The 27,987-nt window shown below is 39.6% G+C and overlaps 1 protein-coding gene across 3 annotated transcripts in view; it reads right to left on the minus strand.

Annotated features, from left to right (window-relative positions):
* Nucleotides 1-27,987, minus strand: part of LOC130929571 (pituitary adenylate cyclase-activating polypeptide type I receptor-like) — a 65,583-nt gene that overhangs the window by 7,168 nt on the left and 30,428 nt on the right. Inside the window, exons 3-12 of one of the 3 annotated variants that reach the window (XR_009066921.1) lie at nucleotides 20,469-20,576; nucleotides 18,852-18,952; nucleotides 18,675-18,772; nucleotides 15,436-15,568; nucleotides 15,194-15,347; nucleotides 9,959-10,019; nucleotides 8,685-8,754; nucleotides 8,529-8,639; nucleotides 3,379-3,508; nucleotides 98-139 (exon numbers count right to left, since the gene is read on the minus strand). Coding sequence is in view for 2 of the 3 variants with exons in the window: in XM_057856816.1 (XP_057712799.1) it covers nucleotides 98-139; nucleotides 3,379-3,508; nucleotides 8,529-8,623; nucleotides 8,685-8,754; nucleotides 9,959-10,019; nucleotides 15,194-15,347; nucleotides 15,436-15,568; nucleotides 18,675-18,772; nucleotides 18,852-18,952; nucleotides 20,469-20,576 (992 nt within the window). In the remaining variant the exon portion in view is untranslated. The remainder of the gene's footprint in view (nucleotides 1-97; nucleotides 140-3,378; nucleotides 3,509-8,528; nucleotides 8,640-8,684; nucleotides 8,755-9,958; nucleotides 10,020-15,193; nucleotides 15,348-15,435; nucleotides 15,569-18,674; nucleotides 18,773-18,851; nucleotides 18,953-20,468; nucleotides 20,577-27,987) is intronic. The other 2 variants (XM_057856816.1, XM_057856817.1) reach the window with 2 other exon arrangements.

Genomic DNA, 27,987 nt, shown 5'->3' on the forward strand with positions numbered 1-27,987 from the left:
ACAGAGTTGTAGACGGAGGTGGGAGGGAGGTCATCTTTTGCACAAGACAGGACCACCGCCACAAAATAATGGACGAAATTGAATCAAAGTTGTTTACCTCTCCATTCATGAAACAGTAAAGCAGAGCCACTACGAAGCCCTGAAAGAAACAAATTCATTGGAGTACTTCAACTTCATTACATTCCACCATTGGCTTTGACTAGCAGCTATGTTATGTTCTCTGCTTTGACCTTGCTTCCAAGAAGCTGATAGTTGCACTTATCTTATCCAAATAAAGTCAGAAGACAAACCAATAAAGAAATGAATATCTAGATTTATATGCAGATCTAATTAAATTGAATAAATATATGGGGAAAATATCTCTACAATGTCAAATCCATTTGAACTGAGTGATTAAAAAATTAGGGCTGTCAAAATTATCGCGTTAACGGGCGGTAATTCATTTTTTAAATTAATCACGATAAAATATCTGACGCATTTAACGCACATGCCCCGCTCAAACAGATTAAAATGACAGCACAGTGTCATGTCCATTTGTGACTTGTGTTTTTTGGTGTTTTGTCGCCCTGTGCTGGCGCTCGGGTGCGACTGATTTTATGGGTTTCAGCACCATGAGCATTGTGTAATTATTGACACCAACAATGGCAAGCTACTAGTTTATTTTTTGTTTGAAAATTTTACAAATTTTATTAAAACGAAAACATTAAGAGGGGTTTTAATATAAAATTTCTATAACTTGTACTAACATTTATCTTTTAAGAACTACAAGTCTTTCTATCCATGGATCGCTTTAACAGAATGTTAATAATGTTAATGCCATCTTGTTGATTTATTGTTATAATAAACAAATACAGTACTTATGTACAGTATGTTGAATTTATATATCCGTCTTGTGTCTTATCTTTCCATTCCAACAATAATTTACAGAAAAATATGGCATATTTTATAGATGGTTTGAATTGCGATTAATTTTTAAGCTGTGATTAACTCGATTAAAAATTGTAATCGTTTGACAGCTCTATTAAAAATGTATCCCTGACATTAAAGCTGCAACAACTAATCGATTAAAATTGATTAATAAATTAGTTGCCAACGAATTTGATAATTAATTTTTGCCTGCAGCAATAAGCAGTCCTGTTTGGGTCCTTGTTTGTGTATAAAGTGAGGCTGCGCACGTGCGCCGGTGATGAGAGCAATAAAGATAAGAGTTCACTGTGACACTCAGGTTGGGTTGCTGAATCACTATTACGAAGTGTCGAGAGTTAGATTGTCTTTTGTGTTGTTAGATCCAGTGTGCCTCCGTCAGAGTTGAGAACAGTAGTTTGAAAAAGTATCTGAACCTTTTGGAATTTCTCACATTTCTGCATAAAATTACCATCAAATGTGATTAGATCGTTGTCAAAATCACACAGATGAAAAAACAGTGTCTGCTTTAACTAAAATCACCCAAACATTTATAGGTTTTTGTGAGAATTTTATTCATGCTTAAAACACAACCATTATACATCATATTTGGTATGTTTTTGTTATGCTTGCATGAGAACATTGTAGCATAATAATAATAATACATTTTATTTATAACGCATCATTGTTATATTAACCTGTTTGAGTGTGCCTTCCCATAGCCTTGACTATTGTAGACCGACTCACAATATGCCCAAATATGGACTGTTATGTTCCTGTGTTTTCCAATATGCCCTGAATGAATACAATGGGCGACTGTGGCTTATCAGACTGAGCTCATCATCGTTCTAGCCAGAGCCGGTGTTCAAAGTCATAACTTGAGGAGTTTTTTCCCCCTACTGGAGATGTTTTTCTGTGGAAAACCACCGGAGTTGATACTTAAGTTTCACTTTCGTTTTGATAGGTATCGTTTCACAGTAAGCATCCTTGGGTAACGACCTTTCAACAGTATAAATGTCCAGCCTCTATTGTACTTCTTTGTACTTCTGGGTGATCACAGCTCCTGGCTGGATCACAACATTTTGTACCCTTGATATATCACGTTTATAAAGTCTTCGAAGCAGGCAATCTTTGCTTGGTCGTATTCAATTCTCTAATCGAGCTATCAAGGTAACACTTGTCTTGGAGTTCAAACTTGAATTTCCCTGACAATTTTCATATTTTAATGAGGATATTATGCAAACAATGACAGAAGGGGGAAAATAAGTAAGTGAACCCTGTGCCTAAGGAGACTTAAAGTGTAATTGAAACCAATTTTTGCCAAACAATTTAAGTTAGCTGTGTCTCAATGTCTGATGAGTGATTTAAAGCTGCCCTGCCCACTATAAATCACACACCTGGTAAGATGAAAAGCATTGTCTGATGTGCATCATGGCTCGGTCAAAAGAGCTGTATGAAGACCTGCGATCAAGGATTGTTGATTTGTATAAAGCTGGGAAAGGATACAAAAAGTCTCCAAAAGTCTGGATGTTCATCAATCGACAGTCAGAGAAGTTATCTACAAATAGAGGGAGTTTGGCACTGTTGCTTCTCTCTCAGGAAGTGGCCGTCCACCAAAGATGACGCCAAGAGTTCAACGCAGAATACTCAGAGAGGTAAAAAAGAACCCTAGAGTGTCTGCTAAAGACTTACAGAAATCACTGGCACAGTCCAATACTGTATCTCTGTGCACACATCAACTATATGTAAAACCATGACCATGAATACAAGACAATGATCCAAAACACAGAAGTAAATTAACTTCAGAATGGTTTCAGAAGAACAAAATACACGGTCTGGAGTGGCCAAGTCCAGACTTGAACCCCATTGAGATGCTGTGGCATGACCTAAAGACAGAGATTCATGCCAGACATCGCAGGAATCTGACTGAACTACAGCAGTTTTGTAGGGAAAAACGGGCCAAGATTAGTCCTGATCAATGTGCCGGACTGATCTGCAGCTACAGGAAGCGTCTGGTTGAAGTTATTGCTGCCGAAAAGGCAGGCCACAAAAACTTGAATGTGATGGTTCACTGAAATATTTTCCCCTATTCTGCCATTGTTTGCATACTATCCTCATTAAAATATGAAAACCTATAAATGTTTGGGTGGTTATAGTTCAAGCAGACACCGTTTTATCATCTGTGTGATTTTGACAAAACGGTACAATGCATCCTGAACAACAGGTGAAATTAATGGATAATCACATGACAAGACACACTAGGGCATAAACCGAACAGAACATGACACTAGTCATCAATTTTGTCTTCTTTGTAACGTACAACATGCCTAAAACAACTTCAAGTTAACTTGTGAAGCTAATTGGAAAAAAGTGATATTTATCCAATTAATTGTTTAATTAATCGTCAGATTAATCAATTATTTAAGAAAAAATAACCAGTAGTTGCAGCCCAACTTGACATTTTTTTATGATTACCTGGAAGGACCCCAGGCCCAATTCAATGTAGAGCCGAGCGGCCACGCCCGTGTTCTCGGGCAAGAAGGCGAAAACGGTATAATGCATCCCGAACAGCGGGATAAGGAAAAGCGTGGACTTTGCCAGCTTTCTAAGGAGGGAAAAAAACACAAGGGACACCAAATCACAACTCGACATCTGTTAAATGTAGCCTTTTGTTTAAAATGTCAAGTGAAAATTAAATGCAAATTTACACAATTTTCTCATGGGGATTTCGCTATCAGTGGATTAAATGTCACCAGATAAAGTACAGAAGCTTATTTTCGTTTGCAGCAGATATCTGCATTTATTGCAAGCTGATGGCAATTTAACTTCACCTCAAATGAATTGAATTCAAATGAATTGGACATCTATCGCTGTCAATAGTAGGGGTGTGACAATATATCAAAAAGGTGATGTATCGTGATACTTTGTTGACCAAAAGTTTATCGCTATGCTCCCACCAAGAATTGATACAGGTCCCAGATTACAACGTACGCAACTCACGCGTTCGCCATTTTGTCTCCAGTCGTTTTGGGTTTTTGTCGCATAAACAGTACCTTATTGTACCTCACAGTACATTTTTTGTGGGAATATGTGTCTGAACTAGGGCTGCAGCTATCGACTATTTTAGTAGTCGATTAATCGATGAACTAGTTAGTTCGAATAATCGAGTAATCGGGTAAGGAACATGAAAAATTAAAATACTGTACCTGCGCTGAGCTTCAAGCGGTATTAAAAATAAATAAATGAGGAGCTATGAACAACAAAAGAACAATTGGCTAACTTACATAGCAAAGTCTGCTAGCTTAAATGCTATGAAATGCTTACTTTTTTCCCCCCAATGCTCTTAACAAATGGTTCAGACTCATATTCCACAAAAATAACGGCTAAATATACATATAAACTAAATTACGAATGCATTAAAAAACAATAGCCCAAACAAAAACTTAGTTTATGTTGGTCTTAACAGGGAGCTGTTGAATTCAGCCATGTGAAATGAGACAGACCAGAGGGCAATGTATCCACCCTAGTCAATAGATTAAATATAAACACTTTCAAAATAAACCATTACAACTTCACTTTGATTAAACAAATACTCGAAGCAACAAAATTTAATTTGAATATTTTTTATCTAATCGAATACTCGAGTTAATCGATTAATCGTTGCTGCACTAGTCTGAACCATTTGTTAAGAGCACTGTAAAAAAACTTTGGCATTTTATAGCATTTAAGCTCGCGGCCTGTTTCTATGTAAGTTAGCCAATTGTTCTTTTGTTGTACTTAGATCCTCATTTTTTAAAAAAAAAAAAAAACATTTAACATCCTTTGAGGCTCAGCTCAGGTTTATTTTAATGTTTCATGTTCCTTATCCGATTACTCGATTATTCGAACTAACTAGTCCATCGATTAATCAACTACTAAAATATTCGATAGCTGCAGCCCTAATCGACTTACACGATTTGGACTTTAAGACGCCCAAGACTCATCCGCCATTTTGTCTCCAGCCTTTTTTTGTTTGTCGCACAAACAATACCTAATTGTACCTCACAGTATCTTATTTTTATTTTACTTTATTAATGTGACGTGTTCTGTCCTCACTAAACGAGAAGTTGTTCAGCTTTACAGACATCAAACAAGGCAACTGTGCTTTTTTAAGCTTTTAACTTCCTTCACTTTTGACAATTTGTAAAGCTGTAACACACATATGTACACTCATGTTCAAAACGACACACATTTTAACTATAAAACATTTTACACAAAACTATTGGTGTTCAAACGTCCATCTAGTCTGATCAATATGTAAATTTAGGAGATTAAATTTGCCTAACAAAAGTCCGCTAGCTTAAATGCTAAGCATGCTAACGTATTTACAATTCTAATAGCAAATCGCTCACACGTAACTCCAAAAACTGTAGCTGTAAACTTAAGTACAAATACACAGAGGTGGGTATCAACGCGTTACATTTACTCTGTTGAATTTACTCGAGTAACTTTTTGAGAAAAATGTACTTTGTAGTTTTACCATACAATTTTTTTTACTTTTGCTTGAGTAGGGTGACCAAACGTCCTCTTTTGCCCAGACAAGTCCTCTTATTACGTCTTATTACCCTCCGGATCGTCCGGCCGGGTTTCATAAATTCATGAAAAGTCCAGTTTTTATGATTTTTCACGGGACCACGGGATTTGAAGAGAATCCCTCTGGCCGCCAGGGGGCAGCGGCTGCCTGCGTTGACACGGCTCCTACTGGGGGCCGGAGAAAGAGTATATCTTCTTCTTTTTGGTTGGCAATTTACCCTTTGTTTCATAGGGAATTACCACCATCTACTGACGGTTTGGCGAGAGATCAGACTACAGTAAGGAGTTCAATAAGGAGTTCTAAAAGACATGACTCCATACACCTTTCTGTAAGTTTATCTCCTGTTAATGTCGATCATGTGTCTTCTGTTGTATATAGGGTTATATGTGTGCACAGATATGCAGTACAGTATATTCTGTGAGTCTTGTAATTGTTCTGCGTTAGTTTATTTGGTTGAATAATAGTATTATATTCTAAATAGCTGTGTTTCTTATGAGTTTTTTTTTTTTTTTTTTTTGATAAATAAGTATATGAAGTAGAGATGTCCCGATCGATCGGGATCGATCGGGTCTGATTACGTCATTTTCAAAGAATCGGCAAAAAAATATCGGCCATGCCTTTTTTTTAATATATATATATTTTTTTTAAACAAATCGTTTTCTAATTGTATTTAACGTTACAGACATAATATGTTACACTCATCCAGAGTCTTTAATTTAGGCTTAAGGTAGGGTTATCAAATTCATCCCGATAACGGCGGTAATTAATTTTTTAAAAAATGTATCACGTTACAATATTTAACGCAATTAATGCATGCGCTGCACGACCCACTCACACATTGTCGCGCTCAATCTGTAATGGCGCCGTTTTACCTATATAGAGAGATAAAAGGCAGCGAATAATGAGTAGAGTGAATTTTGGCAGCCTTTGGAGCCTTTTTTTGATTGGCTAAAGCCTTACAATCTCTCTTCCTACGATGAAAAATATCATGGGAAGCAATGTGGGGAGGCAAGGTAGCAATTCATCTTTTTCTTAACACCTTATGTTATTTCCCAAAGCAGAGAAGATATATCAATTGGTAGCACTACGCACAGTCATGGTTCCACTTCCCATCATGCCTTTGGGCATGGCTACAGTATCATTTACTGAAAGCTCAACAAATACAATAGATAGCAATATTTAGTCACAATATACAAAGTCACATGTCTTTCTATCCGTGGATCCCTCTCACAGAAAGAATGTTAACGATGTAAATGCCATCTTGAGGATTTATTGTCATAATAAACAAATACAGTACTTATGTACTGTATGTTGAATGTATATATTCGTCTTGTCTTAGTTTTATTCATTTTTTTCTTAAAGCATTGCCAAAATGTATATGATCGGGAAAATTATTGGGAATGATTGGAATTGAATCGAGAGCAAAAAAAAAGCAATCGGATCAGGAAATATCGGGATCGGCAGATACTCAAACTAAAACGATCGGGATCGGATCGGGAGCAAAAAAACATGATCGGAACAACCCTAATATAAAGGCAACTGTTGACGTCTGTCGGAGATTTGTACTGATGTAATCTGTAAAATCCGGTTTGGTGTCGCATCTTTGTGCTGCTGATGATTGTAAACTTCTATAGCAAAGTCGTATTTTGGCTCCCATACTCGCTAATAGGGGAGCTATCAGTGAGCTCAGCCGCGCTAGGCATTATGGGCAATGTAGTTTTGAACTGCTGCGTTTGGAAACATGCTGGTTGAAAAGCTTGTCAGTTTATTTCGGTTATTGTTTGTGTACAATCTAGAACATTGAATGAGAATAAAAATTGAGTGGGAATAATAATTTGTCAATGACAACTGTTGTGATAATAATTTTAAAAAATGTTGAGTTGGCACATAGCCTACTGTGTGTGTATTGACTGGACTACATTTCCATGGCCATTTTTTTTTAATCATTATTCTTTTTTTTTATTTTTTATTTTTATTGTTTGATTATTTTTTAGGAAGAATAAAGCCTGTTGAGTAACCAGTTGAGTAAAAAAAAGGTGGGTGATATAGGCATCTTTGAATGATCTTCGGGTAAAATTCAAGTATCTGGAGGCCGGTCGAGTGTCCTCTTTTTTGGAAATCAAAATATGGTTGAGTAGATTTTTGAAGAAGACACACTACTCTTAATCCGCTACTTTGAGTTACACTAGAGTCTTTACATGTTTTCTCTTTATTCTACGTATTGACTTATTTTTGCCAGAGATGTCGACAGTAGCGCTACCTGTTTCACCAATAAGATGCCGCAACAATAAACACATCAATCCATTATACCGTTCAGAGGTAACTATGTTTTTTCTCCACGAGAGGGCACTCATGCTCTTTGGATGGGTAATGGTATGTGGTGCAAAAAAGGTTTGGGACAACTGGGCTATAGTACAGTACAATAATAACAGTTCATAAAGATGAAGTTGTGCTGAGACAAAAAAAAAAAAAAAAACATCATTAAAAAAAAAAAAACCTGACATCGTAAGCTGTTACTCACAATGTTACTTATAACTTTAGTATTTTTTTCAATGAATACTTTTTGCTGGTCAATACCAATAAAATAATCATTCAAAAATGTATTTTCAATTACTTTTGTTTGACTAAGACACTATCTTTGAACAATCCTGTTGGGTGATAAATCTATTTCTAGTATTTCATACTATTTTTAAGGTCTTCCTGTCTATGTTAATTCGGGTGAGCGCTAATATAAATGACACAAAGGAATTAGACAGTCTCTCCTGTATACTATAAGTCAGCTCGACTAAATGGCTTAAAGGTCACAAACAGTTGACCATCATTTCGGGAGGTATGACCTCGGCGCAGGTTTCGCTCGCAGGCACGGATCAAAGACTTGCTTTTTGAAGTCCAATTCAATCAGTGCAGTGTTGAAGGAAGCCTTGTGAAGATGCACGCTCCTCCACGTTAAAATTCCTTTGGTTTTTAGAGCTTCATTCCAAATCAAATCCAATTTTTTTCCCCCCACATCAAAGCGTACAGGTATTTTAATATTTCATTCTTTGTAACTCACATAAAATGCCCACTGTCGTTGTTTCCGGACATGGCGGAAGATTTGAGTTTCTGCACCAGGATGCGGATCACGTTGACAAAGATGACGATGTTGACCTGTTTGATATGACAGCTATATTTAAGCGCTAGGAATTTTTGCCACACGCAAGCTACTTACCAGCAACGAAGCCGTTATTGGGCCTTTAATAATCCACCAAATGGCAACGTTGTCTGTGTCATCCCAGCAACTAGCAGCATGGAAAGCAAATGTTAAAAACATTACAACAAAATTCCCACATAAAGAAATAATCATTTGACATCAAATAATGTGTGTCACAATTATTAGCACCCCTGGTGTTAATACTTTGTACAACCCCGTTTTGCCAACAAAACAAGGTCTGGGGACTGATATGACCATGGGAGGAGCTTGATTTTGTGTCTGGTGAACCATTTCTGTGTAGATTTGGCCATATGTTTAGGGTCATTGTCTTGCTGAAAGACCCAGTGACGACCCACCTTCAGCTTTCGGGCAGAGGGCAACAGATTTTGATTTAAAATGTCCTGGTATTTCGAAGCAAACATGATGCCATGCACCCTAACAAGGTTCCCAGGGCCTTTGGAAGCAAAACAGCCCCAGTTGAAGCCTAGGACCGTGTGCTTTGGACAGATGAGACCAAGATTGAGCTTTTTAACAACAAACACTCTAAGTGGTTCTGGCGTGCCATGAATGATGTGCATGTTGAAAAGCACCTCATACCCACTGTGAAGTATGGGAGTGGGTCAGTGATGCTGTGGGGCTGTTTCGCTTCCAAAAGCTAAAAAAACACATCTTAACCAGGGGTGCCAATAATTATGGCGGGCACTGTAGGTACCACAAAAAGAACAATTTGCTAACTTACATAGCAAAAGTCCGCTAGCTTAAATGCTATAAAATGCTAACGTTTTTTACAATGCTCTTAACAAATGGTTCAGACACATATCCCCACAAAAAAACGGCTAAATATTCCAATAAACTAAATTATGAATGCATTAAAAAAAATTAGCTCCAACTAAAACTTAGCTTACGTTGGTCTTAACAGGGAGCAGTTGGATTCAGCCATGTGAAATGAGGCAGACCAGAGTGCAGTGTATCCACTTTAATTTAAGCTATTCGAATCGAAGCTATAAAATTTAATTCGAATTTTTTTCTAATCGAATACTCGAGTTAATCGAATAATCGTTACAGCACTAGACAATATTACCAATAAATTCATATTATTTGAAAAATTGAGTTTGATTTGTGTTTCATATTGCACGCTATATAAAAAGTAAGATTAGTCACCAATTTGTAAGGGCGTACGACACTATTTGTAAGATTGCCAACGGCTTCGGTTTGACAGGTATGGATTCCCTTCAATGAAAGACCAGCATTCGCCACTGAAAAAAAACATTGTAATATACTGTTTAACATACCCTCTGTCATCATAGAAGAATCTGGTAAGCACCCAAAGGATGAGAATAGTTGACGGGAGTCCTGTAACAGTTGGACAGTGATTCATGAATATAGAATGAAAATAGAATTTGGAACCAAAAGGTGGCAGTGTGCCACTATTAAAAGTAACAAAAATAGATTCTAATAAGTGTCTACTTCAAATTTTAAAATGTCAGGTATTATTGAACACATGGCAAATTTGTTCCCGTAGAATGACATTTCTGATGTGTTAATCGTCTTTTAAAATGGGAAAGTCTCAGCTTAACCATTGAGATCAGTTTTAGAAGATTTTCCAAAATACATGTTTCTTTCATTTCTACTGAAATATTATGGCCATTTCATGGATAGTTGAAGTGAAAATCATACATCGTGCACCTTTAAAAGAAAATTGTGTGCCGTGGCTCATAAAAGGTTGAAAAACACTGGCCTAAATGACCCAAAATGTGATGTCCACGTACATAGGCGGATCTACTATTCAGGCGAAGTAGACGATCGCCTTAGGTAGGGTGACCAAACGTCCTCTTTTGCCCGGACAAGTCCTACTTTCACGTAGTGTCCTCGTGGTCCGGGCGGGTTTTATAAATTCATAAAAATGTCCGGTTTTTATGATTTTTTAAATGATTTTTCACGGGACCAATTTGAAGAGAATCCCTCCGACCGCTGGGTGGCAGCAGTTGACATGGCTCCGACGAGAATGGAGGGAAGTAGTAGTTCTTCTTGTTTTTGTTGGCAGTTTACTCCTATCATGAGGCATTACCGCCATCTACTGGGTTGACGATTTGGCCACAATGCCTCAAGTTTTTTTGTTTTTTTTTAATGATAAATACGTATATAATGGCAACTGTTGACTTCTGTCGGAGCTTTGACTGTAAAATCCCGTTTGGTGTCGCATCGGCGCGCTGCCGATGATTGTAAACTTTTATAGCAAAGTTTGATTTTTGCCTCAGCTAGCTATCAGTAAGCTAAACCGCGCTAGGCATTATGGGAAACGTAGTTTTTAACTGCTACTTTTGGAAACATGCTGATTGACTAGTTCGTCAGTTTATTTCGGTTTTTGTTTGTGTGCAATCTGGAACATTGAATGAGAACATCAATTGAATGGGAATAACAATTTGTCAAGGACAATTGTCGTGATAGTAATTTATAAAAATGTTTAGTTGGCACATAGCCTACTGTGTGTATGTGTATTGACTGGACTACATTTCTATGGGTCTGCATTTTATATATATATATACAGTATATATATATATATATATATATATATATATATATATATATATATATATATATATATAAGGGCTGTCGAACGATGAAAATTTTTAATCGAGTTAATTACAGCTTAAAAATTAATTAATCGTAATTAATCGCAATTAATCGCAATTCAAACCATCTATAAAATATGCCATATTTTTCTGTAAATTATATATATATTCTGTAAAATAAATTGTTGGAATGGAAAGATAAGACACAAGATGGATATATACATTCAACATACGGTACATAAGGACTGTAGTGGGTATTTCACTCTACTGTCATTTAAATCTGTCTGTGCTGTCCTCTCTCCGAAGCGTCTACTTTTTCCAAAGCTAGACAGCTAGTGAACGACGCCTTAATAATTCTTCTTCCTTTTTCATCTGATTTATTAATAAAATGGCCTCAAACCATTGTCCTCTTTAGACCGTCGTAAAACTACAAAATAAAAGTACACAAGCATTGCATTAGCAACAACGTTAGCTTAGCACGCTATACAGGTTCACTAAACATAAACAAAAAGCGTCTCAAACAAAAAATATAACATTTCGCTTACTAACATAATATGTACATTCTTTACAACAACCATACTTACAGACAAATCTTGTCCAAGGATCATATAAGCACAACATTATCAGCCCGAGACGTCGTGCAGCCATAATGAACTGGTAAGAAAACAATAACCATGTCGCAAAGTGACCACAAGAGTTCACTGTTGGACAGCATAAAAAGCCTTGCTGTAAAACTTACCAAAAGGTAGAATACTTTTTGAGCGGGACATGTGCATTAATTGCGTCAAACATTTTAACGTGATTAATTAAAAAAATTAATTACCGCGCGTTAACGCGCTAATTTTGACAGCCCTAATATATATATATATATATATATATATATATATATATATATATATATATATATATATATATATATATTTTTTTTTTTTTTTTTTTTTTAAGTCATTATTTATTTATTTTCAAACTGCATTTTTCCATCCAGAGTGATGTGGGACACTTTAAATATATTAAAGTGATATAGGCATCTTTGAGTGAACTTCGAGTAAAATTCAAGTATCTTGAGGCCGGGCCGAGTGTCCTCTTTTTTAGAAATCAAAATATGGTCACCCTACCTTAGGCCCCCAACGAGCAACGGCTTGGGCTACCGGAGTCAGCAGCACCCTCAACTATTCATCATGTATAATTATGTCAGCATACCAAACAAACAAACAACAAAACAAAAAAGAAAGCCATTTGAATACTGCATTTATATTATCTCCCCCACCCCCACACACACACTACAATGGACTGTTCCACGACGACGGACTGATTATCAGTCGCTTAGCTTCATTTAGCGCCGTTTAGCATCGCTTAGCTGTTCGTTAGCTTGACTTAGCACTCCCGGGGTTTTCACGCCACTAAGCTCGCTATTTTTACAGCTCACTTGTTACTTTGCACGTCGGCTATCGTTTATTTCGAACACATGAGCGAACGTGCTCTCCATTAGAGGCAAAGAGCAATGAGGGAGAAGTTGAGAACAGGCTAATGCCTCTTTTAACGTTCTTCTTCTTCTTCACACCGAACATAAAATACACGACAGCACACCCTGTGGCGAAACAATGCAGTACAGTTCCAATCAGTCATACAATAACGCTCAACAGCTGGTTAACAGCAAAAGCACGTCATGTTCGTCATATAAATAACGATTTCTGGAGTTAATCCCACATACTTCAGAATTAATATTATAATATGTTGAGTAAATACTACATAATACAGATTCTACTCTAAGAATAGCTTTCAAATGACACTCTTCATGACAAATATGATTGGCAATGAATTTTTATTACTATATTATATATAGTAGTATACTATAATAATATTGCTAGAATTTTTTTTAAAGAATTGTTTTGAATAATGTTGGACAGGCAAAATAGTTTTGTGAATTAATAAGCGTCAACAAAAATTTCATTGCTAAATTAGTAAAAAAAGAAAATTATTAGATTAGTCAATTAATCGTAAAACTAGTCGGCTTACTAATCAGAAGAAAATTTGTCGTTTAGGATAGCCGTAGTGTACCAGAACATATTTCTGCCACACCCTTCTCCCCTTTTTAACCCCTGACCCATGAAGAGGGCCCCTGGATATGTTCGCCTTAGGCCCCAAAATTGCCAAGTCCGCCACTATCCATGTATATGGACCACAGTTCTTTATGTTACTTTTAGTTTGTTTAAATTACCAAAAATAGTCACTTGCCCTATGAAGGGTTAAGATAAACACAGCGAGAAGGACAAGAGCACCTTCTGAACACAAAGTATACTTCAGAGTTCTTATAGTGCATGTGACACGAAAAAGCATGTTTATTCCTTAATACACGCGGTATTTTATGCTCCTGAATGATATGGACCGCTTGAATGTGTCTTTAGGGGATCGCTATATTTATTTAGTTTATTTGAATCCCGCGTCATGAAAATGAGTGACTTCCGGCTTCAGTCTTGCATTGAGGAGGAGGGCGCTGTGACGTGTACGGATGAAGGCGTCCTCTTCACTAAACAGCGGTACTGTTGTGTATGAGGACTTAGGATTCAGCTGATTTTGTAGATTAATACGTTTATTTTTTGCATCACGCCAGCCAAACGGCTGCAGAAAAATCTTGCTGCATAAGGGAGAGGTGTGTGCGCCTTTTTGGAGTTTCAAAAGGTTCCCATTCACCGTGGCTATTGGCCAAAACAAGCCCTACTACTGTGGGACCATTGGACTTACAAGGAAGGAAGTGAGTAAACATCTTGTTTTGTATTATGTCAAATACGAATACAGCGATTACAAAGTAAACACTTAAAACTTTCTTTAAATAAAGGACTACTTACGTTTGATCATTGATAGGAATGTAAAAAGCTCTCCTCAAGCACATTAGCTGCACGTTAGCTGCACAAAAACTGCAGCCACCCTCCTCAGGGGAACGAGCTGTAAATTGCCGATCCGCGAAGACAATCGACAACCCAGTCGTCATGTCAAATAATCCGGGCTAGTTATGTGTGATTTACCGCTTTGAAGACTTTGAAACATCACTCGGTTCGGGTTAGCATGTCGGCTAGCTGTCACACCTCTTGGTTTGTTTACATTCTCCGAAGCCCGGGAAGGGAAATGACATATGTCCGATTTAGGTGTCATAAAATATTGTTCGGGAGGTGAAACAGTAAAGGTGAAGTCGACAGTTTTGACCATTATGGAGTAATTTTGCCATGTCGTCCTGAATAAGTGCATTTTTATTATTTCATATTCCATTTAGCACAAGACTGTTATTTGTCATGACCATGCCATTTAGTTAGCAATGGGGGAAAATACTTGGGTAAAAAGAATATCCTGTAAAAATATTGAAGTAAAGAGACAGAAACAAAGACATTTTGCAGCTCTCTTCATCGCGTTTTCCTCGTTGTGAATCGTGCCCCCTCAACGGGCTGACTGGTCCTTCTCAAGCCATTTATTTAGCTATTGGGGAAAAATACTTGGATAAAAAGAATATCCTGTAAAAATATTGGAGTAGAGAGTCTGAAACAATGACATTTTGCGGCTCTATTCGTCGCGTTTTCCTCGTTCTGAATAATTCCCCCTCAATGTGCTGAATAGTAAAACCGATGAGCCCAGTCTCCCGCTGACGTCATCCACCTGTTGGGGACGCCAGAGCCCTATAATGGTCGGCGTGGCTAACCGGCAGATTGAAAGACTAATTTCTCGTCATCTGCGCTTTGCTAAATTGTTGTATATAGTTGAATCGTCTCAAAATATGATTCTAATTCACATAATAATGCTATTTAAGACTTTTTTTCTCCTGTCATATGCTCTTTAACTTTACCAGGGCAAACTTGAATACAAGCAGTTCTGTACTAGTTACTTCTTCGTCCTTCACCAGTTTGGCAGAGAAGATAATGTGACCCCCAATTGGCACCTTAATTAACACCAAATATACTGACTCACCCCATCCAATCAGGATGTACCACCAGAAGTACATCCTCTGGGAGACGAAGGTGAGCGCCAGCAGGGTCTGCAGGTACATGCCCTCCACCAACAGCCAAAAGTAATTGGCCAAGATGCTGAACTGGAAGAACGCCACTGCCGACTTGCACGCCGTCTGACGGGAACAGCAGGTTTTCGCGCTTCCTTCGGGTCTACTTCTTCACACACTTTTGATGTCGAAGCGCTTTAGAGCGACGACTCACCGTAGACACGGAGCAGTGGTCCAGCGTTTCGTCAGCAAACAACACTGTGTCTTTGATGAAAACGGCGCTAGCCCTCAGGATAAACGAGGAGAACAAGTTGATGTGGATGTAGTTCCTGGTGCAGTGGAACTTCCTGACAAAAGCGGAACGAATCTATTATTGATGACATTTTTATTAAAAGGTCAGTACTAAATTGCACTTGAACTGTACTGTCTTATCACAGATCTATAAGAGATTTTTTTCAATTAATAAAAAAAATCACAAAAGAAGCTCAGAAGACGAACAATAGCTAATTTTATTAAACTCAAACCTAATGCAATTCTACCTTCTTTTTTTTTTAAGTAAGAAGCTGAACTAAAAAGTAAAAGTAGATAGTAAAAAGTAAATCTGGACTCAAACACAAATAAGAAAATAATTGAAACAAAAAAACTGGTTATAGGCTTTAGGCGCGAATGGATGTAATATATATTAGGGGTGTGATAATCAGTGTTGTTAATCTTACTTTAAAAAAGTAATAAGTTACAGTTACAAATTGATTCTTCCAAAAAGTAATTGAGTTAGTAACTCAAGCCACACACACGCCGAAACACCGGGAAAATCGCGGGATTTCAACGTGCAGCCCTTGTCTGCGAACGCAATTTCCCGGGTAGACTGACACGGAGATTTGATGTCTTCAGTGAGAATTTACAATAGTAGTGAAAATATATAAAACGCAAAAATGATGAAGTGTGTCCAAACTTTTGACTTTTGTTTCAGAGTCTTTAACATGCTTCTCCCCCGTCCCACAAATGTAAAACTCTAACTATAAAATGTACATATTTACACATATTATAAAGGCTGGTTACAAACTAGAAGTGCTGGCTGTCTCGTAACCTGTCGGCTTTGTTTCGAGTTTTTTCGCGTTGTGCTGTAATTCCAAGTGCTTCCTTGTTGAATTGGATGTCGAGTTTTTAGCGGTCGACAGTCTTTCTGAGCCAGCGCAGAGTTTACAACGCACGGAGATATTTTTGTCATCTTTACTGGACAGAAATGTGAAGTAATGGCTGTATTTCCATTTAGCAAATGCAGCCGTTTGTGGTATATTCTGACAAGGTAGCCAGGCTATGTTGTTGACTGCCGTGGCAGACGGCGCGCGCACAGCATGGTAATACACGTGACCCGTTTTTTTTTTTCCGATGAGAAAACGTGAGATGTGATGTCACTCCCAAACTCAAGAGCAGTATTTTCTATTCAAATGCTCTTCGTACATGACTACAGTATTCTTCATTCTACATACATTATGAGGCAACCACAAAATAGTGACGCACAGGCACTGAGGAAACTAACTTTAATCAGACTACTGTCTTGGAAAAATGAACGCATTAGATTGCTCGTTACTGAAAGAAAGTAATCAGATTACCGTAACGCGTTACGCGTTACTGACAACACTGACCGTCACAGCCCTAATATATATATGGCGGACTTGAAGTTCTGCTCTGAGACCCCCAATTTGGCCAAATTTCAAAATTGTCCTATATGATTGTGTGATACATGATTGGAAATTTTAAAATATCTATTTTCTGGGGGAAGAACACCTTAAAGTAGGTCAAATCAGTGAAAAATACACACTTTTGAGAACTTTGAAATTTTTCTTTAAGTTTCTCATTTTAAAAAAAGGTTTAGGACACCCATCCTGGTACATAATAAATAACGGACACTTCAAGATAATCTCCCTTTGTCTACTGAAGTCTTTGATAGTCAATAATAATCAAAAGAAAGTAACCTTACGCAGCAGCAAGACTTTTAACTGGAACCAATAGAAGAGAGCACATCACCCCTGTGCTCCAGGCCCTTCCCTGGCTTCCAGTCGAGTTTAGAATTAAATTTAAAATCCTCCTTCTTACATTTAAGACCATTAATGGGTTGGGGCCATCTTATCTCTCCGATGCTCTGGTTCCATACCGCCCCAACAGAACACTCCACTCTCAGAATGCAGGTCTACTGGTAGTTCCCAGGGTTTCTAAAAGTACTGTCGGAGCTAGAGCCTTTAGCCACCAAGCCCGTTTTATGGAATCAGCTTCCAGCTAATATTAAAGAAGCCGAGACAGTCTACACATTTAAGATTAGATTAAAAACGTTCCTATTCAGCAAAGCTTATGGTCAGGCTAGGTGAAGTCGGAGTAGACTCAAAGTTTAGTCTAAGCTGCACTAGAAGCTATAAAGATGGGGGAAGTACAGCCACTGAGTTCTAGCTCCTTTTTTCTCACTCTACCTACCACTTATCTTACTTTATTTCTATTTCCTAATGTTAATATCTAGTTGTCTAGTCTCTTCATCACTAGTCACCCGGTGTCCCCTTTCCCCCCTCCCCTCTGGGGAGGGGCTGTTTTTCAGCTGCAGCCTCCTGACTGTCCAGACCCCAAGCTGGATGGACGTCCTCGTTGCTACCCCCGTCTCATCTGGCTAGATGGACCTCTTCTTGTTCCTGTACTCCACCGCATTTTTTACGGAGTGTAACTTCGCCTGCTAATTCCCATTAGCGGTCCTAGGGCTTCCTGTTTATCCGTCCTGGGAGTGGATCTCTCCTGACTGTGGTACTCCCCAAGGTTTCTCGTTTTCTCCCGAAGACTCTGGAGTTTTTGGAGTTTTTCCTTGCCGACATGGAGGGTCTAAGGATGGGGGATACCCAGGACTTGAATTTATTTATTCATATTTGTTGCTTCGTTTCCTGTTTCTGATTGTGTATCATATTGCCTCTGCAAAGCCCTTTGAGACAACATTTTTGTGATCTAGGGCTATACAAATAAAATTGAATTGAATTGAACCTGTAAATGCCCCAAAATCAACTAGAAGTGACCTGTAAATCCCCAAAAAGGACAATGAAGTGACCGAAAGTCACAGGAAATGACGTGAAATGCTCCAAAATGAACTCATTGCCTGGTATTGGCTGCCACTGATGGCTATAGAGGCAGAAATGTTCATTCGCTACCATCCATCCCACTTCAAACGGATTGGACTACTTGTGATGAACATCTTGTTTTTTTTTTGGTTTATTAGTTATTTTGTAGAATATCCTAGAATGATTTTCTGATCCGTGTATCGTATCGATATATTGTGATATCATCGTTGTGAGCCTTGTATCGCAAATCATATCGTATCGTGAGGCATACCCGGAGGTTCCCACGCGTGTTATACATTAGAATACGTCTTTATTTCACCAACAAACAACAAGTGCAATTCTACTCACTAATTGTTTTTACCTGAAGGCGGTGAACACCACAACGGCCGTTACAAGGGAGATGAGTGAGGTGGCATAGCCAACAGTGTACACTTGTCTAAAGGTGGATAGGTAACTGGTCTGCAGGTGGGAAACAATACAAAGAAGCCATGTTGTATGTGTATATGCTTTCCTATAAGAACGCGTGATTACAACTAACCTCTGTTTCTGGGCTGCTGTCATCTCTAAATGCACAGACTTCTTCGTAGGGCGGAAAAATATCCGACCAGCCGCTTGCTGTGCAGTTCCTGAAAACAAACCCTTAACATGGAAGCAAACAATGCCTTTAAACACTTTTAACTCAGTGAAGTGAATTTGTTAACTGCCCTGCAAGTAAAATTAAGTTGAGCTACAGTGGGGCAAATAAGTTTTTAGTCAACCACTAATTGTGCAAGTTCTCCCACTTGAAAATATTAGAGAGGCCTGTAATCGTCAACATGGGTAAACCTCAACCATGAGAGACAGAATGTGGAAAAAAAAAAAAAAACAGTTTGGCAATTTTGGCCCATTCCTCCATGCAGATCTCCTCTAGAGCAGTAATGTTTTGGGGCTGTTGTTGGGCAACACGGACTTTCAACTCCCTCCAAAGATTTTCTATGGGGTTGAGGTCTGGAGATTGGCTAGACCACTCCAGGACCTTGAAAAGTCACTCCTTTGTTGCCCTGGCTATGTGTTTGGGATCATTGTCACGCTAAAGGACCCAGCCACGTCTCATCTTCAATGCCCTTGCTGATGGAAGGAGATTTTCACTCAAAATCTCTCGATACATGGCCCCATTCATTCTTTCCTTTACACTGTGTGTATAGTGTTCTTCGAATGCAATTCAGTATTCGTTCTCCTCCAAACACCAGAACCTGTGTTTCTACCAAAAAGTTCTATTTTGGTTTCATCTGACCATAACACATTCTCCCAGTTCTCTTCTGGATCATCCAAATGCTCTCCAGCGAACCGCAGACGGGCCTGGACATGTACTGGCTTCAGCAAGGGGACACGTCTGGCAGTGCAGGATTCGAGTCCCTGGCGGCGCATTGTGTTACTGATAGTAGCCTTTGTTACTGTGGTCCCAGTTCTCTGTAGGTCATTCTCTAGGTCCCCCCGTGTGGTTCTGGGATTTTTGCTCACCGTTTTTGTTATCATTTTGACGCCACGGGGTGAGATCTTGCATGGAGCCCCAGATCGAGGGACATTATCAGTGGTCTTGTATGTCTTCCATTTTCTAATAATTGCTCCCACAGTTGATTTCTTTACACCAAGCGTTTTACCTATTGCAGATTCAGTCTTCCCAGCCTGGTGCAGGTCTACAATTTTGTCTCTGGTGTCCTTCAACAGCTCTTTGGTTTTGGCCATGGTGGAGTTTGGAGTGTGACTGACTGAGGTTGTGGACAAGTGTCTTTTATACCGATAATGAGTTAAAATAGGTGCCATTATTACAGGTAACGATTGGAGCCTCGTTAGACCTCATTAGGAGAAGTTAGACCTCTTTGGAACCCAGAAATCTTGCTTGTTTGTAGGTGACCAAATACTTATTTTCCACTCTAATTTGGAAATAAATAATTTAGAAATCAAACAATGTGATTTTCTGTTTTTTCTTTTTTCCACATTCTGTCTCTCGTGGTTGAGGTTTACCCATGTTGACAATTCCAGGCCGCTCTAATCTTTTCAAGTAGGAGAACTTGCACAATTGGTGGTTGACTAAATACTTATTTGCCCCACTGTATATGATCCGCAGTGATCGAATGTGAAATCAAACATGAACACAATGCATTTCCCAACTAACCGTGACCGCTTGAGTAATGCTGAAATACATCAGAGCAGGACACGTTGACCACCTGCCCCACATCAGCTCTCAACCAACATCCGATTTCATCCCATTCCGTCTGGCAACCTGGACAAATCAGAGAAAAGGTTTTTTTTTAAAGCCCCTGTATTGAATTTTGTCAAGGCGTATTCAAACATCAGTTATCAAGACTCACACAGATCACAGATGTCAAGTTCAAAAATAGATCCTTAGGTAGACATTGTAAAATTACCCAAAAATAAGGAGAGAAGACACTCAGTTTTCTTGGCCAAGGAGAGCAAAAGAGTGACTAGTGACAGTCAGCAAAATTGATCTAAAGAAAAAATCCTCCTTGGTACATTTATTTAGGGGTTTGTCCTAATACAAAATGCGTGCCGCCCTGAGGAAGGGGGAAAACAAGCTGGAGACACCCATGTGATTTTTATTGGATATGTGTGTGCACGTAGGTGGAACCAAGTGAGTACACGTGTGTAAGCAAAGGCTCATGTAAACAATCATGTAAACAGTCAAAATGACCCAGACACTTCAGTTATGCAACGCTGCGGCCATGGAAGATGTCCTCGGATGGAAAATTGTCCTCGAAGGTCTAGACGGAAGTCCAGACACCAGGTGCTGAAGATGTCTCGGAAGGTCTAGTTACGCAATGATGCGGCCATGAAGCAAGGCAGTTGTCACCCGACCCTCTTTTACTCTTTGTAACACTTAAGCATTATACTACAACCTGGTATAGACCCTACCCACCGACGTCACAAAATCACGTGCTCGCTGTATGGTTCCGCCCACTTGTCCGTCATTTTGTGTCTGTATTATCAATGGTCTCAATTGATCGAGCAATTTATAATGCATTTCATGGAAGACCCGGTGCTTTCGGATGCCGTAAACTCACTTGATGCGTTGCATAAAAGGCGTTATGTGGAAAAGCTTCAGTTTATCCATTCGCCAGATCCATATTTGATGCCTAAATCGATGTTTTTCGACCCGCTGTCTCCGCCGTATTTGCCTGACATCTGCTAGCTACCCTGAACTGTACAACTATCTTGTCCACACAAAATCAGCCTATTCTCACGAAAGTTTGAAAAACTTTAAGAGCTTGGAGGCTTATAGATACTTCGTTGCTGGTTGGGTGAAACAGGTCCTCGTCCACGAAAATTCGGCAGGAATCTATCTTGTGCTTGGAAAGGTGAGTTACGAAATTTTCAATTCAAAATCTTTTGTTATTGCTAACATCCACTGTCAAGTCTAATGTATTTCATGTCGTTTGTCAATAGAGTTAGGGCTTTTAATGTTTATATGGTTTAGCGATAGCACTCTCACTACATACACACGTGTATGTTGTCGGCGATTAGCCTAGCAATGATCTAAATTGTGGTTGTCAGCCCAAAACCCTCTAAATATATATTAAATGCGTCTTACCAGATATAAAATGACTACTACATAATCTGTGGTAATCGTTTGGAGCCCAGTTTTCTCGTCGAATTGCAGCAGCCCATCTCGCTCTCTTCTCTCCGGGTCTCTCAGAATCCGGTAGAACTTCAAGTCTCTCCGTCTGTCTTCTCTGTTATTGCAACCGACCGCCACACACGCCTTCACCATTTTGATTATTAATGTTAATGAGCAGAAAAACACGTCGTAAATAGGAGGAATGTACGTAGCCGTAACAGGGAAACATGATGTGTTGACGGACAATTGGGCGGCACCAGTCAGGAGGAAGGAGTTGTGACGTCACGTGGGTAGGGTCTATAGCAAGCAATAATCATTTACTGGTTATATTAATAAGAAAAATATGGCAATATGTATTATTTATAGAGCTGGGAATCTTTGGGCACCTAACGATTCGATTACGATTACGATTCAGAGGCTCCGATTCGATTATAAAACGATTATTGATGCACCCCCCTCCTTTTTTTTTTTTTTTTTTTTTTTTTAAATAAAGTTTTGTACATTAGTTCCAAAATTGTTCAAAAATACTCTTAGGCTAAACCAAACTACTATTTCAGTATCAAGTTAACATATAGCAGTAAACAAATATACAAAAATAACATTAAATAAAAAAACTCCAGTCCCCATTCTGTATCAGCAGCTTTAAACTACATTCAATTAATTTAATGTTGTGAATCAACCGTTAAAGTTGTTAAAATTGCTCCCGTTATTCCATAATTTCCCTTTTGTCTACTTGTGACATGTGAAAGTTTTAAAACTATTTTAAAGATAGATTCAAGTCAATATTTTACCGATTTAGGAGTATTTTAGATAAAAAGTTAATTAGGTTTGCTTGGAAGGTTCGCTACAACAGCATTGCAGGGAAGTTTACTGCTTTAAGATGGCGGCCGTTTACTAACGCCCGCATCTAGCTTTTTGCAGATGTGCTGCTACCGCTACCGAGTCTACAATCCATCTAGTCCTATATAAATGATATCTACCGTAACATTATGTAGCTTAGCTGTACTTGTAGCAGCTTTTCTGCAGCAGTCAGGTATGTTGTTGTGTTTTTTTATCTCGTGGCATGAGTTGAGCTAGAGCCGTGAGTTGAGCGTTGGCATTACCCGAGGGGCCGGTTAATGAGAAGCATAATGTTTAGCTACTCCCGCTCCGTTCCGTCCCGAAGCCCGCGCGGCGCGCTGAGTGTGTTGTACTTCCGCTTTACTTGGCATATTTCAATAATCGGAATTTGGATGTTTGTGAATCGTTCTCGAATCTTCCACGGCCGAATCGCGAATAATCTAAGAATCGGAAATTTTGCACACCTCTAATTATTTATGGTACATATGAGCACAAGCAAATATTCAATCAATCAATCAAGCAAATACTTAATCAATCAAACCTCGATAATTACCTCAACAACAGATAACTATTGAAATTGTGCAATAAGAATTATTGTAACAATTTGCCTCCACGTCACTAAAACTGATGATGTAGTCAAAGGCAAGGATTCCGGCAGAAGGCATAGGACACACTGGAAAACAGCCGTTGAAATTCGTTGACTCTATCGGGCGACGAGTCACAATACGAAATTGAAAGTGGGTCATAGGAGGAGGTAAGTCCTGAAGAACATGATTTCTGGGAGATATTACCATAAAACCTCAAACAGAAGGCAGAAATTAACCGTAACGTGAGTGAGAGGGAGAGATGCAGCAAGGAGACAGACGTTGTTAGACATGGAAGCCCGACCATTCCCGCACCTCTTTTAAAACACCACGTGCATTATACTGGGGGGAGCTACGTTGAGGGAAGGTGGGATGTGTGGCTGAGAAGAAGTTCCATGGGCGGTGCCACTGCCCTCCTAGCCGGGCTCTCCTATTTTAATGCATACACTGTACTATTCTCCCCACACAATCCAATCACGGTGCTGGGTAGTTTTTCTATACGGCAGGCCTCCCTGGGAGGGGCCTCCTCTTCGTCTGGGCTGTCGGTTGCGGGGGTGGTGGGGGTCGGGGCTCCCGTCCCATGTCGCCCCACGGCGACCTCTCTGCATTTTCCTGCTTCCGCCTTCCTCTCTCTTTTCTACCCGGGCATCCTTGTTGGTCCCGGTGCGAATCGCCAGCTAGCTGTTTTTGGGGTTTGCCTCGATGGCTCGGGGGCCGGGTGGGTGGGCAGTGATGGGGGCGGGCGTGAGGGGCAGTAGAGCGTCCCCTCATGCCTTCCTTGAGGGCCGGTCAATGGGGGTGCTGATGATCCAGGGGACCGCCCTGGGTCCCGAGGGATGTTTTGCCGGAGCTGCAGGACGAGGGATGGGCAATGCTCGCTCACCATCCTGATTGGCTGGGGCTGTACCAGGGCCCTGGGATAGCCCCCGCACAGGATTCCCACTTTTCAGCTGGACTATTACACGTCTGAGTGAATTCAAGCATGAGTGGGTGCAATTGAACACGCTCAGGGTTGAGAGATATTCCGTGCCAGGATCAGCAACCAGGTAACATAGAATAGGATGTCAACATAGCCACACTTACATAATACTGGGTTCCCTACCTCACATTGCTGAATTGTGTATGCTCCATTCTGCCTAGATCACATGTCCTTTTAACTTACTTTCCCCCCTCTTTCTCCTCTGCTGACGGGCCCCCGCACATGATGTCCACGGATAAATATAACTAGCTAACAATAGCACCACTATGTTCATAGATAGCATAGGCGTGTAACAATGTATTTCTTGTTGTTGTTTGTTCTTCTCCTCTTCTGTCTGATTCATTCCTTTCTGTCCCCCATAACCCCTTCCTGCTCACCTCGTAATGAATAAACATAGTGAACAACCACAATGGTAGTATATCAAACGTGATACATTAAAACTGTTCAGACCGTAAGGACACTCAGATTTCTATTCTCTCTGTCTAAGCAGTTCAACAGGACAGGTGTTTAAAAAATGGAATTGACGGATATAGTCATTATTTGAATTGACGGGTATGGCCTTCCTTTCAATTGACAGATACAGTATATGTACAGTGGGGCAAATAAGTATTTAGTCAACCACTAATTTTGCAGGTTTTCCCACTTGAAAATATTAGAGAGGCCTGTAATTGTCAACATTGATAAACCTTAACCATGAGAGACAAAATGTGGAAAAAAAATACAGAAAATCACATTGTTTGATTTTGAAAGAATTTATTTGCAAACCATGGTGGAAAATAAGTATTTGGTCAATACCAAAAGTTCATCTCAATACTTTGTTATGTACCCTTTGTGGGCAATAACGGAGGCCATACGTTTTCTGTAACTCTTCACAAGCTTTTCACACACTGTTGCTGGTATTTTGGCCCATTCCTCCATGCAGATCTCCTGTAGAGCAGTGATGTTTTGGGGCTGTCGTTGGGCAACACGGACTTTCAACTCCCCCACAGATTTTCTATGGGGTTGAGATCTGGAGACTGGCTAGGCCACTCCAGGACATTGAAATGCTTCTTACGAAGCCACTCCTTTGTTGCCCTGGCTGTGTGTTTGGGATCATTGTCATGCTGAAAGACCCAGCCACGTCTCATCTTCAATGCACTTGCTGATGGAAAGAGATTTTCACTCAAAATCTTTCGATACATGGCCCAATTCATTCTTTCCTTTAAACAGATCAGTCGTTCTGGTCCCTTTGCAGAAAAACAGCCCCAAAGCAGGATGTTTCCACTCCCATGCTTCACAGTGGGTATGGTATTCTTTGGATGCAATTCAGTATTCTTTCTCCTCCAAACACCAGAACCTGTGTTTCTACCAAAAAGTGCTATTTTGGTTTCATCTGACCATAACACATTCTCCCAGTCTTCTTCTGGATCATCCAAATGTTCTCTAGCGAACCGCAGGCGGGCCTGGACGTGTACTGGCTTCAGCAGGGGGACGCGTCTGGCCGTGCAGGATTTGAATCCCTGGCGGCGCATTGTGTTACTGATAGTAGCCTTTGTTACTGTGGTCCCAGCTCTCTGTAGGTCATTCACTCGGTCCCCCCGTGTAATTCTGGGATTTTTGCTCACCGTTCTTGTTATCATTTTGACGCCACGGGGTGAGATCTTGCATGGAGCCCCAGATCGAGGGAGATTATCAATGTTCTTTTATGTCTTCCATTTTCTAATAATTGCTCCCACGGTTGATTTCTTTACACCAGAGATGTCCAAAGTACGGCCCGGGGGCCAAATGCGGCCCGTGGTCAAATTTCATCCAGCCCCCAGCCACTGTCATAAAATCATTAACGTCTCGCCCGCACACAGTCTTAATAATAATAAATTAAAGCTTACACACTAAATGCTGCTCCTCATTTACCCACTAAAAGGCAGCAGCACTGTAAGCAGGATTACACCGTGTGACCCTTTACTCCCAATTTTCTAAAATGGCAACAGTCAACAACAACAACAAAAAATTGACTGTGACGGCCGACGCTTCAAGGATAGGTGGAAATTAAGACTATTTCTTCACTAAAATACGCAACAACTGTGTCTGCCTCATTTGAGACAGTCGCTGTTTTTAAAGAGTTCACTGAGAGGCAATATTACCAAACAAGACACGCTGACATGTACGACAAGATTACAGGGAAGATACGTAGCAAGAAATTGAAGAAACTTGAAGCTAGTTTAATTTCACAGCAGCAGTATTTCGCAAGAGCCTGAGAGTCGAAAGTGAACACCACAAAGGCTAGTTGCGAGATTGAAATTGAGTTGAAATTATTAATTAAAAAAAAAATAAAGCAAATGTGACACACAGAATTGCTTGCTAAAATTGTCTCAAATATATTGTTCTACGTAAAGGACGTCAGCCAAGGTCGGCCCCCCACATTTTTACCACACCAAATCTGGCCCCCTTTGCAAAAAGTTTGGACACCCCTGCTTTACACCAAGCGTTTTTACCTATTGCAGATTCAGTCTTCCCAGCCTGGTGCAGGTCTACAATTTTGTCTCTGGTGTCCTTCGATATCTCTTTGGTCTTGGCCATAGTGGAGTTTGGAGTGTGACTGACTGAGGTTGTGGACAGGTGTCTTTTATACCGATAATGAGTTAAAACAGGTGCCATTAATACAGGTAACAAGTGGAGCCTCGTTAGACCTCGTTAGAAGAAGTTAGACTTCTTTGACAGCCAGAAACCTTGCTTGTTTGTAGGTGACGAAATACTTATTTTCCACTCTAATTTGGAAATAAATTCTTTAAAAATCAAACAATGTGATTTTCTGTTTTTTTTTTCCACATTCTGTCTCTCATGGTTGAGGTTTAACCATGATGACAAATTACAGGCCTCTCTAATCTTTTCAAGTAGGAGAACTTGCACAATTGGTGGTTGACTAAATACTTATTTGCCCCACTGAATTTGACAGTTTTATATTTTATACTTTTTTATTATTATTATCTATTTATGTATTATTATTTATTTATTATGTTTTTATTTATATAGTCAAGCCAGGGTTTCCATTTCTTGAAGCTAAATGTAACAAAATATTGTATTTTCAGCATGGGATGCTTTACAGACAGCGCCCCAGAGAATGTGAGTTTTCTCCACTGATTCATAAATTTACACAAATACATCCATCTGTTCCTAGCCCGGTCCCTCTGTCAAAGTTTAGAACTCTTTGTGGCCCCTGAGCCAAAAAGTACCTTGCATCGAGACCGATAGAGAGCCAAACTCTTTCTCCAAATAATACTCTCCCTACTGTCATAAACTTTAAATCCTTTTGTGACATTGGTCTTGACTCCATCGCACAACCTGACAGGTTCCAGCCGACAAAACTGCTGAAAGACTCTTTCCCTCATTTTTCTTCATACAGTGTCTTGCAAGGCTTTTGCTTCCTGTCACACAGGGCAGCAGTTTTTTTTTTCCACGGACTGTCTTCCATTTCAGAAGCGCGTTTTACGTAACAGCCATCACCCGGGACAGTGAACAAGGAGACAAGGTGAAGGCAAACAAGTCAGAAGAACTGTACATCTCGTGGAGTCGCAGTGATGAAATGGCAAAATATAAAGGGAATAATATTGAACAATAGAAATGATGGGGTAGGGGATGTGCCCGTGCGCGTGGCTGATGGGACAACAAAATAAATGTT

The sequence above is a fragment of the Corythoichthys intestinalis genome, chromosome 14, assembly GCF_030265065.1.
Source record: "Corythoichthys intestinalis isolate RoL2023-P3 chromosome 14, ASM3026506v1, whole genome shotgun sequence".
In the NCBI taxonomy this organism is placed as follows: Eukaryota; Metazoa; Chordata; class Actinopteri; order Syngnathiformes; family Syngnathidae; genus Corythoichthys; species Corythoichthys intestinalis.